Genomic DNA, 16,943 nt, shown 5'->3' on the forward strand with positions numbered 1-16,943 from the left:
GAGAAGCAGGCTCCTGCTGAGCAGGGAGCCCGATGCGGGGCTCAATCCCAGGACCCTGGGATCATGACCTGACCTGAAGGTAGACACTTAACTGTCTGAGCCACCCAGGCGCCCCTACAAAAGTAGTTTTGCTTTTCATTTAAACAGCTAAAGTTAAACAATTGGTGACAATGCACCTGAAATATTTTTTTCTGAAGCTCCAGAACGCTTTTAAAGAAACTGTCATTCTTGGTAGGTTTCGATATGTTTTTGTTTTTGTTTTTTCGTTTATCAGTATTTCAATTAAAATACTATTTTAACATGTGTCTTTGCAATTTGCCTGCTCTCTGGATAGTGGAATTAAAAGCCTCTTAGGATTCTAAGTCAGTGTGGTACAAAAGCATTTGGTTATCACTTCCTTAATCTGTTAGCTGCTTTCCTCAGTCAGGGCCTTTCCAAAATAAACAGAGTACTTTAAATTACCCCTTTCACTTTTTCTGTAATTTATTTTCTTCATGGTGCACATAAAAGCACCATGAAATAAGTTACGTAAGTACATGACCTTGTCCACTGGTATAGCTGTTGTCTCCCAGGAGAATGGCGTCACTTCCCCTTGACCAAGAGAGACTTCTCCACCCTAATACCGTTTTCCCGCCAGCCTCCCAGTTTGGTGCTTCTTGAATATTTCAAGTTTGATGTAGCCTCATCGAAAGTTTAATAAATTTCAGGGTCGTGTACCAATGACAAGACACAAAAAGAGGAAATAGGTAGTGTTACAAAACGCTAAGACTGGGTCAACCTGTTATTACAATAGCATCTGGGAAGATGTCCTAATCCCCAAGTCATGAGAATTGTATTAAACAGGGGCAACTGATTGGCTACCTTGTCTGCCTTTAAGTTCAGAAATTTAACTGTCATTTAGATAATGCTTTCCAAGGCAGCTATAATGCTATTTTTTTCACTCCCAAAGTTCTTCCTCCCATAGGCCCATCTCCTTAATCCCAATAGGGGTACGTGCTACAGTCGGAACAGAAAGGAAGGTATGGTACGAGATGCAAGCAGAGAAGGCTGAGCTTGAGAAGGGTTGCAAAGAAAGAAAAAGTGGAAAGCAGGATCAAAGAGTGTCAGACATGATAAAATACAAAATAATCACACCATTAAAAGAAAATTAGTCATGTGGAGGATGGATTTGTCAAAACTCATGAAATTGTACACTCCCAGAAAAGTGAAATTTACTGTATGTAAATTTAAAAAGCATAGGGAAAAAAGAGGCAGCATAAATAACCATAAGATGTCATGTTTATACAGCAATGTGGATGCACTTATGCTGGATTGTGTATCTAAAAATGGTTAAGATGGTAAATTTATGTTACGGGTATTTTACCACAATTAAGAAAATTTAAATTCAGACTTACAAAAAATGTAATGTCTGCGTAATGGACTATTATAAAGTTATTAAAATAATTTCTCCAAAAACTTAGTAATAAAATGGGGGACTACTTGTTATATTAGATTAAAACTAATACGAAGTTGAATTTCTAGTTTGCTTTCACCTCTGTAAGTCCTGCAGAAACACTGGATGATTAAATGCCAAAATATTGAGAGTGAAGGTCTTAGTGATGGGATTTTGAAAGATTGATTATTCTCTTTTATTCCTCTTGGCATAGTATTAGTTTTCACTTACTCTTTTTTATAATCAATAAAAATGGAATCATCAGCAAGTATGTGCAATGAATTGTACATTACTGAAATAGATGATCAGTTGTTTCATAGAGGCTCCTATTTAAACCATACCAGCCAAAAATCAGATTCCACTCAGATCCACTTTTCTTTTTTTTAGAGAGGGAGGAGGGAGGGGCAGAGGGAGAGGAAAAGAGAAAAATCTCAAGCAGACTCCCTGAGGAGCCTGTGAGCCCAATGCAGGGCTTGATCTCAGGACCCTGAGATCATGACCTGAGCCGAAATCCAAGAGTCAGACGCTTAACCGACTGAGCCATCCAGGTGCCCCCACTCAGATCCACTTCTTAAAAATTTCTGTTCTTCTAGGACTAAATATTTTAAAACAATTGAAATAGTATCAGTTGACTTTTAATGCAGGATGTTGAGTTAAGCCTGTGTTTAGCTATCTTTACCGCAAATCTGCCATTGAACTGGCCAGGAAAACCAAAGGTAAGGGTGTGTAATTGAAGAGTTGGGAAAGGTACCATTAGCGGACGAGCTAACTTTAAGGAGTGAATATAAACCATGGAGCGGCAAGCGCTGATGGAGGAAAGTAGCTGCCAGCTGGGATCTCAAGCATCCGGAGGAAGAATCTGCCTAGAGAATGAGTGGCAGGGCTCTGGACAGCAGTGGCGGCGGGGAGGACAGGGTTCATGGTGGGAGATTCTCAAACCTATGGATGACTTCAGACCCTACCGCACCAGTATCCCAAGAAAGTCACCTGGACACTCTTTTGTAGCTTCTGTTCAGTAAGGCCAATGGTTAGAATACAGTGTAGAAGGGTTACCTCAGGCAGATGTCTACTAGAGACCGTCATGTCGATTACAGAAGGAGGTCACGGAGAGCTCGGCCAACTTGGGTTCCCCAGTGAGTGAGAACACGGTGCCCAAATGCGTCCACCTGTAGCTTCCTCTTCTTTTTCGTAGAAAAAACCCACAAGTATGCACACACGTTCTACATTAATTTCAGTGGTTATATGGCTCCCAGGGTAAAAACTGCACGTTAGTAATGTCATTACATTAATTCAGCTAAAGAATTTACTCTCTAATATTTAAAGTGACACTTTCATGAGACTTTTTGCCCTCCTGATTTTTGAAAGTTATTTCTTAGAATTTAAACTTTGAATCTCTGAGGTAACGTGGAGTAATAAAAGTTTTATCAGTATCACCTTGTATTGGCAATCTTTTCTTTTCTTTTCTTTTCTTTTCTTTTCTTTTCTTTTTTCTTTTCTTTTCTTTCTCTTTCTCTTTCTTTCCTTTCTTTCTCTTCTCTTCTCTTCACTTCACTTTTCTTTTTTCTTTCCTTCCTTCCTCCCTCCCTCCTTACCTCCCTCCCTTTCTTTTCTCTTTCTTTCTTTCTTTCTTTCTTTCTTTCTTTCTTTCTTTCTTTCTTTCTCTCTCTCTCTCTCTCTCTCTTCCTCTCTCCCTTTCTTCCTTCCTTCTTTCTTTCCTTCCTTCCTTCTTTCTTTCTTTTGTGCTGCCTGCCACTTCTATGAAATAATTTCTTTTTCCCTCTTTTTTCCTCTAGGAATTGTGAAGGACAGAATATTCGATACAAGACATGCAGCAATCATGTAAGTTCTGGAATAAAAATATATAATCCAATGATGTTCATGTGTTAAGTTGGAAGATTATGTGTACTGTAAAGCTAATGGCCCCTTGATACCCTTTGGGGAAAATGTAACTATTTTTTAGTTGACAGCAGGTTTTGTGTATCTCATACCTTCCATGTATACTACCTTTTGAGGCCATTTCACATTTATAAAGTGATTTGGTAAGTATTTAATAACTTCTGAATTCATAGATACAGTACCTCATACCTGTAAATGCCTTCAACGTTCCAAGTGTATTAGGTACAGTAGGTCACCTGACCCCCTTACTGTCTCTACGATAGAGGCAGACGAGGTGTGGTTATTTCTCTTTTGCAAATGAGGGGCCTGGGGTAAAATTAGTTCCCAGCGGTCACAAAGGAAGAGCACAGACTTAACTGGTCTACTGCTGTTTTTCCTGCTCCAAACCACCTGTCCTGCCCACGGCAAAATGTGTTAAGAGTGCTCTATTGGTGATTCAAAAAAATTGTATGTAGGGACAGGTTTATAAACCTCACTCTTGTTCTACAGTGATGAGTACTAAAGAAATTCAAGCTTTTGCTTTACAAATCTAAAAATGCAAAATAAATAGCAGAAGGAATCCATCCTATTTTCCACTTGAACATTTCCCTGGTTCACGGTATAGACCCAAATCAAAATGACGCGAATAGAAAGGAAATTATTAGAATCTGGAAATCTAAGATTTAGATTTTTTTAATCCATTTTTTCTCCATTGGATGTAATTAATTTATTTAAAAAGTTTCACTCATTGGGCCTTTTGTCCCTCTTTGTCCCTTCTCTGTCCTGGGCCGGTGGGAGACGGAAGTCCTGTCTGAGGGCCTCTGTTCTGCAGACGCAGACTTGTCCTGGGAGGGCAGCCCTGAAAGCTGGGGCAATAGTGAGCGGGCAGTGTGAGCAAGGCCTTCTGATCACAGGTCAGCCGCATTTTCAGTCTGTTTTTTATCAGTGATGAAGCAGAAAGGTTTGTCTTTCTCGCTCAACTGGCTTCAAACTCAAGTGGGAAATGTGGGTACTTAGTTATTGGGCATTCAGATTCCAGTATGACTCGGCCCTTGGTGTCCATCATGTCCTGGGAGGAATTTGGGGCCACAAAGCGAATAGATTTCACATGTCCCATGACCAGATGGAGGGCCGAGGACTCTGGGGACACACATGGGCGTGAAGCTAAATTAAATGAGTTGAGGTCCGGGAGGGGTGCGGGGGGCAGAGAGATTGACTTGAACAGAGAGGCAGGCATTTAGTTACACACACAGTCTGGCTTCGTTTCCTCACGCAAGCTCGTGAACACAGTAGCAACCTGAGGGTTTATCTAGGAGACGTTTCGATCTACTACCTTTCGCTTGGGTGTGTGTTTTTGTTTTTGTTGTTGTTGTTGTTGTTTTTAGTTTTTTTTTTTTTTTATATGAAGTGCTGCTTTAACAAATCAAACTCCTTGCGGTCATTCAAAAATAAATTACACAACTGTATCCTAGCCAGCGGTACTCTGAAACTCTCTAGGGGAGTTCATTTTAAATGCCCAGATCAAGGTGTTGCCGTCTGAGATTTCACTCTCGGGTTTCTGTGTGAGTGTGTGTGTGTGTGTATCTGTCTGTGAGACTCTGCTCTCGATAATTCCAAAAAGGCACCTTTCTTCAACACAAGTGTTATGTGGGTCTAGGAGTGTCGGGTCATACAGTGTAGACACACACGTAATCTACTAAAATTAGCGCATCCTGGGTGCAATGGTTAGGACTTGGGTGCGCTCTAGTGAAGATCCCATGCCCCTGAGGCCCCGTCTGTGGGTCTTGGGAGGACCTGTGGTCTCATGTGAGGGCCCTTCTGGGAGGATCCTGCGGAACCCTTTACCACCTCTAGGCTGGTGAGGAATAGAGGTTTAGAAGGTGGTGACCAGTGGGGAGGACCGCAAAGTGAATGTTGCCCTTTTTAGTTCTCAGAGTTGGGGTCCTTAGAGAGGTTTCATAAGAATGTGGCATTAATCACTGTGCTTGCCGTTGCAAACTCAGACTTTTACCAAATTCCTTTTAGGGAAATAAGGGGGGGGGGTTGTGGCAGGTCTTTCAGGGCTAAAGTGCTTGGGACACCCCTCCATCTCTGTTTGCCAGGCTCTGCCGCTGTGCCCCCTCAAGCCCTCCTGGAGGGCGGAGCTGGAGCTGTGCAGCCCCAGCGGCAGGGCTGGGGTCTTCCCAGGAGAGGTGACACAGTGCGTTCCTGGGAATATACCATAGAAACACGCCCGGGATGTCAGGCACCATGAGTGGACATAACCACATGAACTCAGGGTACAAAGATAGTCACATCTTTTCTTGAGTTGCTTCCTGCTTTATTAATTGGGGTTTAGAATCACCCTTTTGAGATCTCCCCATCCCTGCTACTCAGGGTGGGGCAGAGGGCAGGAAGGAGGACCAGTCTGCAACCTACCTCCAGTGGGGAGAGAAGGGAGCTCCCCTTAATGCTCCCCTGCTGTTGCTTGTCACGGCCACTCAGTGTCCCCGTTAGAGACGGGCCAGGCTCCCTTGACAGTCAGTGGTTTCCCTTTTCCCTGGAAATGGGGCCCATCACCCACTCTTCTGAAGGAAGCTGCCGTTAGTGATTCCAAGACAAGGCACTCTTATGAGGGAGATTTGCCTTGTGATTCAGAGATTCCTACACCTGTATTTCCGGGGGCAGGAGATCCCATCCGATGGGCTGCGAGATCCCCCGTTCCCACCTGAGGGACCTCACCATCTCAGTCTTGGTGATCAGGAAGGCTGCTCCATGGAGGAACAGAGGTCACTGCCAGGGACCCCAGAGACCTACTGTTCCCTCCCATCCCAGAGGTCACTCCTACTTCTTTCTATTCCTCCATGTGATTATCTGAAGGCTCAGGCTCTTGGCCTCAAAACCACAGAGCTTGCCATCTATGTGTGCCAGCTTTCGAACTCTTAACCAAAATTAATGATGATGATAATAATAATAATAATAATAATAATAATAATAATCACATGTAGTCAGTACTTCCCAAATGCTAGACATTGTTCTAAGCGCCTATCCATGAATAAACTGATTTAATCCTCATATATCTCTACAAAGTAGATACTATTTTTATTTCCACTTTTTAAAAAAGCATTTATTTATTTGAGAGAGAGTAGGGGAGGGGCAGAGGGAGAGAGAGAGAGAGAGAATCTCGAGCAGATCCCCTGAGCGTAGAGCCCAACACGGGGCTCGATCTCACAACCCTGAGATCATCACCTGAGCCAAAATCAAGAGTCAGACACTCAACCGACTGAGCCACCCAGGCGCCCCTTATCTCCACTCTTACACAGGAGGAAATGTAGGAAACGTGCTCAAGGTCGCAGAGCTGAACTAGACTCCAGGCAGTCGGGCTCCAGGCTCCGGAATACCAGCTTCTAACCACTCTGCTACATCAGACTGCCTCTTGGAAAGGAGCCTGAGAGGTCTCAAGCTTTGTTAGATGATTGATGACAGTACAAACAGTAGTCTCAAACATGGCTGCTCCTCCTGACGCATGAGCACCTGACTCACAGGGGAAATTGCAGGAACACTCCCCTTTCAGATACCGTTATAGAATCACCAACCCCAGGAGCTGTAGGATAAACCTTCTGACTATTCACAGTTGGCAAGGGGCAGAGGTCAGGGAGAAGAGAGGCAGCGGAGGGGAATCACGGAAATGGTGTCCTCCACGGCCGTGGGCCTTGTACGCCAATGGCCCAAGGTGCGGGGAAGGGGTCCCCAACACGGGAAACTCGGGCCTGACGTGGACAGACCCTGACATCCGCACTTCTGATCTCTGCCCGCCTCAGTAGAAGATACCTGAGAAGAATAGACTCCAGGCACTCAAGGAAGAATCAAATGTCCTTTTGTTAGGAAGTGTGGGTGTGATGGGGATACACATTCAGAGGGCAGAGAGGAAGAAATCCCACTCCTGGTGTGCAGGAATGGGAGGCGCGGCCAGGGAATGAGAACCACACTGTCCTCCCTACAAAATCGGGCTTTGCTTTCACAACTCTCCCTGGGGTTATTCTGTCGGGGGGAAGAGGAAGGTTCGGGTTGGAGCATCCCCTAATCCCAGGTACCTGCCATCTTCAGAGATAACCCTCTAGTCAGTGCTCAGCAAAGACCCTGACGGCCAGGGCCAGGCCCCTGAGGTCTCAGTGAAGAATTTTCCTTATCAGGCGTCTCCCAGAGTAAGTGGAGACTTTCCAAGGGAAGTCATGCATGTCAGCAAAGAGTTCTAATACTTGAACTCGCTGACTACTCATTTCTTTATACCAGGGTTTATGGGCTCAAAGTCAGTGCTGGAAGAGAACAAAGGGAAAATACCTTTAAAAACAAGTGTATCATGATTTGGTAATAGTGTTTTTGCAGCATGAACACATTTTTATGTGAGCACAGAGAGAGAAATGGTTAACTCTGCACAGTGGGGTCCCTGATGGCTTTCCAGAAGAGACATTTGATGTGACCCTTGAAAGACTCTTCATACCATGAGTCCTATGGATGGCTAATTTCTGGCAGTTTCCTCTTAGAGGTGCTCTTTACTTTCCACTGTCGCTGCTCCTACCCCAGTCCATCCTGCCGTCACACGGGTCTTCCTAAAGTGCCACACTTTCTTTTTCAGTCCCCTCTGCGGATCCTTATTGCTTTTAATTCCCCTGACTTGCATTCAAGGACCTCCAGCAGTTGGTTAGACTTATCTCGTGTTCAGCTCACAAACTTTCACCCTTGCTGGTCACACCTGGTCCCTGTCCCTCATCGCTACTGACTTCATTTCTGCCATGTCCCCGTTGTTTGTGTTCTTTCCTATAGTTGTCCTAAAAACATCAGGCCGTCCCTTAAATCTCTTCTGAAATGTCACTTTTCCAGGATGCACCCTTTGCTAACTGTCTTCTTATAATGACCACTCACAGTAATTCGTTTTCATGCTAGAAATTTTGGCATTGGTTATATTAGAGGATCCCAAAATTTAATGCATAGTACAACTTGGATATGAAGATAAAATAAAAATCTTAAATTTGCTTATAGTAGAGATTACATTTTTCTTAAGTCCCTTACTCATGGTTATCTGGGAAAAATGACCTAAATATCTAACCCATATTAAAGCTTGGTTCAATCCTATTATATAAATCATCCCTTAGCTAATGCTCTATCTCTTTTATGTAAAAATGCTCTGTTTATTAGGTGATCTTCCTGTCTCAGCATTTCGCCCTAAGTTGTCCGTGAGAATGGTTCATGTATCCTCATGGCTTAAGGAGGGAAAAGAGATCTCTGTCTTTAGCATGGTCCTTAAATGGGTACAAGTTGTGTCGTCCTTTCCCTCCTTCTCCCTCTTCTCCTCCTAATCTTGGTCCTCCTCCTCCTTCTCCTTTTCTGTGCTTTCCAGGCTGGCCGCCCCCTCCTGACTGAGTCAAGTCTTCCTGATCTAGGATCTGTTCTTTCCTTATTAACTCCACTTAATCAATTTTTTTTTTTAGATTTTTATTTATTTACTTTAGAGACAGAGAGTGTGGGAGGGGGAGTTATGGAGAGAGAGGGAGAGGGAATCCCAAACAGACTCCCTGCTGAGCACGGAGCCCAGTGCAGGGCTCGATCCCATGACCTGAGATCATGACCTGAGCTTAAATCAGGAGTCAGATGCTTAGCTGACTGAACCACCCAGGCGCCCCGCCACTTAATCAATTTTTAATTTAACACATGGACAACAATTTTATTTCCTTTTCATTGCAAAGCCTTACTTGCGAATCTGTAAGCACAAACAGTAACCCACGGGATCAGGGTATTTCGTACAGTAGATGGTGCTTTCCCAATAAGACAACGGGCTCTCCACGTGACCACAGTGGTTTACATTCTTTCATGTTCTCCACAGCATGTAACCTGGGCGAAGCCCGTAAAGCATATTTAACAAACGTGTTGTCGGAACTGATATGAAGAAATGCTTCTCAGGGAAAGGAAGGCAGAAGAATGTTTGGTATTCAAGCTTCCTAAATGTCAACTAAACTGTTTAAGACACAAGAATCCCTAGATTGTCCTGAGCCAGGGCCGGGGACCCAGCAGAAGCCGACTAGACAGGCTTAGTGTTGACACTGGAAGAATGCCAAGTAAATGAAAGCGTTTAATGTGAGTCCTCCATGTCTTGCAAGATTACTAGAAAGCGGTATCGTATAATGGAACACTTGTTACTTTGGGAATCAGTCTTGGCTCTGTCATATTCTAGCTGGGTGTCTTTGGGCTAGTGACTGAAGACTTTGAGGGTCATAGTTTCCTCTGTTTATAAAATGAGGGTAAGGATAATTGTGACCCACCTACCCCAAAGGGAATATCAGTATGATCCCTTGTAAACTGGTAAGCACCGTCGGGATCCAAGGGTGTCTTCGTCGGGGTCATCATTTCCCAGGAGCAGAAGCCCACTCAAAATAGCTCAAGAAAAATGGGATTCGCTGAATGGGTGTGTGGATATTTAATGGAATTCGGGCATCAGCACACCTTGAGGGCCTGGACCCAGGAATCAGACGGTGAGACGCCCAAGTTACGTAATCTTACTGAAATACATGGTTGGTGTCCGTTCCTTTTCCCGTGTCTAATTCATTCTTCTTTGCTGTGGGAACTGGCTTGCTTTTCTTCAACAGGCATCTCATGGAAGAGACGGCTAGCTCAGCCCCAGACTGATGGGAGTCCCCAGCTCTTCTCTTGCAATTCCAGATTCCTGGGAAAGACTGACTGTCCTGGCATGGACCAGGTGTTTGCCTCTGATATCAGCTGTGGCCAAGGAGGCGGGCTCCCGTGTCCAAACCTGGCCTCCATTTCAGCAAGGACTAAGTGTAGGCTGGCATCCTCAGCTGACTGTTAATTAAACCTTGTTAATTTTGTGAAACTTCTTTGGTTTCTGGAGTTTAAGGCAGTCAGGAGTCAGGCAGCAAGAAGTCTCAGTCCCTAAAGCACGCTTGCCACATCAGTGAGCCTAATGCAAGGGGGTTGTTTTCACTCTGCTGTCTTACACTCTTTGGCTTCGGTTTCAAAGAGTCAGATACACAGAAAATTGGCCGTGGTTAAGGGAAGAGGAGGCCATATAATTTTATCAACTGATGATCTTCCCTGGGGCCGGATGGAAAACAGTCCTCATTTCAAGAGAGAAAGGTCACCAGTTTCAGTCTCCATCTCGACTCTCTCTTCCGTAGTGTGACCTGGGTGCAGGTTTAATTTTTCTGAAACAGGAAAATGTGGATGTGGTACAGGATTTTGGAACGATTCACCGCAAACTAATACAACTAATCCCGGGGGGGATGGTTATTTCTTATATTTTATGTCTTCCCTGCCTACTTCCAGAAAGGATTTGAGGCAGATTATAAAGGTCAGAAGCATAAACACAGCAAGATACAAAAGTTAAGTAGTAAAAAGAGGAGAAATGAAAGAAATTCTATTTTAAGATTCTGGCTGATAATTTATTAATAATTATTTGTAGAAAAACATAACATTAAGTTTCTACCTTGCACCACACATCAGAATAAATTCCCGGTGTAACAAAGTGTTAAATGTAATTGCTAAACTAGAAAGGAACTAGAACAATACACTTGAGTATTTATCTGTTCTAGACAGGGTACAAAAAGCATTTCTGAACTCATTAATGAGGGAAAAAGCCTTAAAAGGAAATATTAATAGAGCTGACTACCTGGAAATTTAAAGCTTTGACTTTGCAGAGCACCAAAACTAAAATCAAATGGGGAAAATATTTGCAGTACAGATGGCAAAGAGTTGATAACCTCATTGGGAAGGTTGGAAGTCTTATCTGTTAAAAACAGTAAAAAGGCAAACATTCCAATAGATAAATGAAACAAGAAATTTTTGAAGTTAATACAAAGAGCAATATACGTGAAAGCTATCAAACCTAAGAAATGAAAGGAAATGTAAATTAAAATAAAGAAAATCTATTTAACACGATTAGAAAAATGTTAGAAAATTATAATATCCAAGCTGAGAAGAGAGGTTGAGAAAAAGGGAACTTAGGGAGCCTGGTGATAATAAAGAGGGAAATTCCTGGAGGGCAATTTGGCAATATTTTGAAAAGCTCATGAAACACACCCTTTTTCTCAGAAATTTTATTTCCAGAAATTTGTTTTTGGGAAATCATCAAGGATTTGTTCAAAGATTTAGGTACAAGAATCTTTGTCTTTTATTCTTTTTTTTTTTTAAATAGAAACCATTTCCCAAAGGTTTTATAAGGACCATTGATTACTTTTGTAATAAGAAAAAAATACAAAATAATATATTGCCTTTCTGTATTTGCTTTCTGTAATTGGGAAGTTGGTATAGGATTAATTAATTCCCATCAGTTAGGAAGTTTGTACCCAACTCTGAAGAGTAAATTAACCTTTTGTCAGCCAGCGTCTGCCTTTGGAAGGATCGGATGGGAGGGATTAGTAATTAAGTAAAAAGATTTCTGAGTCATCAAGACTTGCACAAACACTTTTTACTATTATTATGAGAGCTCCCTAAAGGATTTACTTAGAATTTCCTTGCTGTTGTTGTAGACAGAATTTGAAAGAACTCCGTTTTCTCTTTCCATCCTTCGGCAGGTTGAAGGCAGGCACTTGGCTCCAGTGAAAAGCAGTGGCTGGGGACCCACAAGGAGAGAAGAAGGGCTCATGAATTAACAATCACAAAAACAGAAACAAACACAAGTTCTCACAAAGCAGGGCAGTTTGGGGCCAAAGTAGGGGCAAGTAATCCTTCCTATTGAAATGCTTCTTGAAGGCATGGATGATAATTAATATTCCCCATAAAGACCTAGAGTCATCTGGAACAATTAAAAGCAAGACGGTTAAAAGAGAGCTTTTAAATAGGGTGAAGAAATGAGGTGACTCCAGGGTGAGAGGCCCGTGGTGGGGCTGGTCTCTTCAGACTCCTGGAAACTTGCTCAGCCTTTCGGTGGCTGGTCTCCCTGAGTGATGTGCGTGTGGCCTTTCTTCTCTGCTCGCAGGACTGCCCTCCAGATGCGGAGGACTTCAGAGCCCAGCAGTGCTCCGCCTACAATGACGTCCAGTATCAGGGGCGTTACTACGAATGGCTTCCCCGGTATAACGATCCTGCTGTCCCCTGTGCGCTCAAGTGTCATGCCCGGGGACACAACTTGGTAGTGGAGCTGGCACCTAAGGTCCTGGATGGAACTCGCTGCAGCACGGACTCCCTGGACATGTGCATCAGCGGCATTTGTCAGGTAAGCCACACCTGCTTCCCATCCCCCTCCCCCCACCCCCGGGCCAGCACGTGCCACGCCCACGCTCCATACCGAGGCTCTCTTCTTTCGTTCATGCAGATGAAATATTGTCTTTGATACTTTCCATGTAAAAAAATATGGTAGAGAGTATCACTTGCCTTCAAATTATTTCTTACTTATTTAAAACAGCCTAAACTTTGTCCAGGTAGACTCAAAAGATTGCAGCAGATGACATCTTGGGATTCCTCTAGGTCGGTGGTGCTCCAACTTGAAGGGCATCAGAATCACCTGAAGGACTTGTTAAAACACAGGGTGCTGGGCCCCCACCCCCAGAGTTTCTGACCCAGTAGGTCTGGCCTGGAGGCTCAAATTTGCATTTCTAACAAGTTCACGGGAGCTGCTGATGCTGCTTCCCCGTGCAGAGAACCACAACTTCGAAAGGGTAACCTCGATAGGTTTTTTGAGCCTTTTAACAACTTACTGTTTTATTAAAATTAACTTATTGTTTTGGGCCTTTGGGAGCAATGCCTTGCTTAGTAAAAAATTAGCATGAGTGCCTTCCAGCAGATTTTTCAGAGTGGAGTTTGCAAAGCTGTGACGCGTGTAACTGAGACACACACTCCGCCCCCTCCCCCAGCTTGCAGTGGGTATGAGGGTTCAGGGCACCGGGACAGGTTGCTGAGATAGTAAGGGGATGGAAGGGAAATGATGTGTTCCACCCCCATTCCCTTAATCTCTGGGAAAATATTTTAGAAGAATTATGTCTAGTATTGCCTACCCTATTATGCTCATAACAAAAACAACGTGAATAAGAGCAACACCCAGCCACCTACCAAGTGTCAGGCACTACCAGCCATCTCAAGCGTCACACGGTCAAAGACGAACCATGGTCTTGCCCTTCAGGTAGCTTCTCCTTCCTCTGTCTGCTCAACTAGACAATGGCCTCCAGTTGCTCACTGCAGAATTTTGGAGTCCTCCTTGATTCTCCTCTTTTAACACACACATCTAATCCATTGTCATTCTGTATTTAAAAGTCTTCTTTTTTTTTTTTTAATCCACCATTCCTTTCTGTCTGCATGACTTCTTTTTTGGTCTAAGCCTCCATCAACTCTGACCTAAACCACATTGCCAGCCTCCTCTCCTGATCTCCTAGCTTCCGCCATTGTCCCCCTCAGGTCCACTCTCCAGGCAGCCGCTGAAGTGATTGCTTTAAAACCTAAGAAAGTTTCGTTTTAAGAGTTTGTCACTCCCCTTACTGAAATCCCTCGATGACTTATCATTGCATTGAGGGTGAAATCTACGATCCTTGCTTGCCTTTCCAGGCTCTTCCTGGACACCCACCCTTTTTAAAAAATAGACTTAACTTTCTAGATGCGTGGCAAAATTGAGTAGAAGGTACAGAGAATTCCTGCTCCTTCATATGTATAACCTTGTCCACTCTTAAAATGAATGATCAGTGAACCTACATTGACACATCATGGTCACCCAAAGTCTGTATTTCCCCTTGGTGGTGTGTATCCTGTGGGTTTTGACAAATGTTTGTTGACTGTTTCTACCAGTAGAGGGTCTTAAAAGTAGTTGCACTGTCCTAAAAGTCCTCTGTGTTCTGCCTATTCATCCTTGCCTCCCCTGCTAACCCCCTGGCAAGCACCGATCTTTTTATTGTCTCCGTAGTTTTGCCTTTTTCAGAATGTCATATAGTTGGAAGCAAAGAGTATGTATGCTTTCAGAGCGACTTCTTTCACTTAGTAGCGTGCATGTAAGTACCCTCCATGTGTTCTCATGACCCGGCAGCTCACTTCCTTTTATCACTGACTGGTATTCCAGTGTCTGGATGGGCCACATTGTATTTATCCATTCACCTACTGATGGACGTCTTGGTTGCTTCCTGGTTTGGGCAACTGGACTAAAGCTGCTTTAAACATCCATGTGCAGGTTTTTGTATGGGTGGAAATTGAGGGGAAATTCTCAGTCATTACTGCTGGAACTACTTCTTCTGTTCTTTTCTCTTTCTTCTCTTTCTGGTATTCCCACTACACTCAGGCCACACTTTCCGTGGTTGTCCCACAGTTCTTGGATGTTCTGGGTTTTGTTTTGTTTTGTTTTATTTTTCAGTCTTTTTTTCTTTTTGCTTTTTTATTTGGGAAGCTTCTATTAACCTCTCCTCAGAGATTCTACTCTTCCCCCTTTGTGCTGTTTTTCCAATTCTGCAAAGTGCCAGAAAGCTCTTAAACATGCTGTCCCCACTGCCTTCTACCTATGCTCTTGACTATTCTTACTGTCTTCACAGTATCAATGTAATGTCACTTCATTAAGAGGTCTTCTGGGATTGCTCTTCCTAAATTAGTCCTCCTCGTTCTATTATAGTACCTTTCAACTCTACTGGTAATATTTCATAATTACATGTTTATTTGTGTGATAATTTGACTATGACATTCTCCCACACTAGAATGTGAGTTTTTTAAGGACAGGAATCACACATATTGCTCACTGCCCTACCCCTGAAGGCCTACCACATCTGGCCCCATAGAGGGTCCTCAGTAAAAACTGGTTGAACAAATGAGTCTTATCCACTTGCAAATGTAAAAGTTATTCAAATATTTTGGCCCCTCTTTTATTTCTCTCCAGCCTCCAATCCTGCATTTCTTGCTCAGTTTGATGTCCATTCTGAGAGATTCCGCAGATACTGTCAATTCAGCATGCTCCCTCCTTTGCCTCAAATAAATTAGAATTGTTTTTCCCAGATCCATGAGTTGCTCTAACTGCTACTCCTCTTCATTTCTGTTTATGGCGCCAGGACTGTCAACGTTACCTTCCTGAATTCACATTGTAGTCGATGCATTTGCTCACAGGTGCTCTATATCCTGCTACCTCCATCCGAGCTCTCCTATTTTATTCTTTTTTCCCCTTTCAACTTCACCTTTTTACCCCAAGACTAGACTAGCCAATCTCCCTTTGTGGCCTAGACAGTGTCTTTTCGTTTCTCTCCTACTCTTGAACCATCTTATTTGATGACTGGTATTGACTAGACTTCCCAAAGGTCAAGGCTTACTACTTCGTTCTCCCATTTCATATGCTGCTAATAGTTTCTTTTTATACCGGTTCACTTTGGGGGCTCTTCCTCTAAATGATAATAAAAGTGAATCACGTGTCAGTGGAATCATGCCTTTCTGTGTTGAAAACACAAGTTTTTGACAAGGAGTATGTATCACTTGCATAATTAAAAAGAATTGTTACTAAAGTTATTTAGTTTGGGCTGAAGAAGAATACTCTAGACAAGGTAATGTTTTGACATTGAGGTTTTGAAAAGTTGAGTAGTAGTTACGTAAATCAGGATGAGGAAGGGAATCAATCACAAGCAGCGTGAGTAGCACTGATGAAGAGATGTAATAGTAGATAAATTTAAGGATCTGTGACTCATTCTGTAGAATCGAGGTGAAAAATACCTGTGGGATAATGCTTGAAGTTGAGGTTACAGGCATAGGCGGAAACCCATCATTAACATTCTGAAAGTTACAAGAGGAGTCACTGAAGAATCTTGTAAGGAATAGCTCAGTTAGGATTGTCTTTAGAAAGATCACTCAGGTGGACCGTGGCAGATTATTTGGAGAGGACAGGGTCCGGCCAAGCAATAGAAGGTCAGGTGTGGGCTAACGAGAGCTTAGAGTATGCAGAAGTAGGTTGAATGGAGAAGGGATGGCAAATTAGAGAGTTTAGTGAAGAAGCTCTTTTAGGACTGAATTGTTACTGGATGTGGGGGGTGAGAAAGAAGTTCAGAAGGAGGCCTGCATTTCTGACGTGATGACTAGGTAGATAATGTGGCCATTCCTCAAGGCAGAAAATACTGGGTGAGCCCCAAGTACGTGGGGAAGAGATGGTGAGCTTGATACACCTGTGAACTCAAAGTCAGTAGACGACTTTAGAGCTTAGGAGAGAATTCCAACTGAGAAACATAGATCTGGGAGTCGTCACATGGTTGAAGCTAATACATGTCCTTGGAGGCTGAATAAGAAAAGCAGATTTCCAATGACAGAGGCCTGGCCCCACCATTTTGGAGCAAGCTTTGGAAGGGGTGCACTTGACGGGGCAGAACTTCTATATAATAGAAAAGTAAAAAAAACAACAAGTTAAGTGTGGGTGAGTGTTTAAGAAGAAAAGTCAGCAGTGTCTGATACTTCAGAGAAGTCAAGAGGATAAGAAGGGAAATATGCTTGCTTCATTTGGCCCAAACAAATCCCACTGGCGATCTCAGCTTGAGCAGTCTCACTGACGTGGTTGGAGGGGACACTGGTGGCAGGATGTATTCATTTCCTGTGGTATTCAGTCACACCATCTCTCAGCCTTCGTCTTTTCAGTGTGTAAAAAGGAGGTATTATTCTCCCTGTAGGTCCTATTTTAAATTCGTTCTTTCACGAACAACATTCCATGAGT

At 43.3% G+C, this 16,943-nt stretch overlaps 1 protein-coding gene across 1 annotated transcript in view; it reads left to right on the forward strand.

The window, feature by feature from the left end:
• Window positions 1–16,943, forward strand: part of ADAMTSL3 (ADAMTS like 3) — a 331,832-nt gene that overhangs the window by 120,864 nt on the left and 194,025 nt on the right. Inside the window, exons 5-6 of the mRNA XM_026510570.4 lie at window positions 3,226–3,271; window positions 12,276–12,512. Coding sequence (XP_026366355.2) covers window positions 3,226–3,271; window positions 12,276–12,512 — 283 coding nt within the window. The remainder of the gene's footprint in view (window positions 1–3,225; window positions 3,272–12,275; window positions 12,513–16,943) is intronic.

The sequence above is a fragment of the Ursus arctos genome, unplaced genomic scaffold (genome assembly GCF_023065955.2).
Source record: "Ursus arctos isolate Adak ecotype North America unplaced genomic scaffold, UrsArc2.0 scaffold_28, whole genome shotgun sequence".
Taxonomy (NCBI): domain Eukaryota; kingdom Metazoa; phylum Chordata; class Mammalia; order Carnivora; family Ursidae; genus Ursus; species Ursus arctos.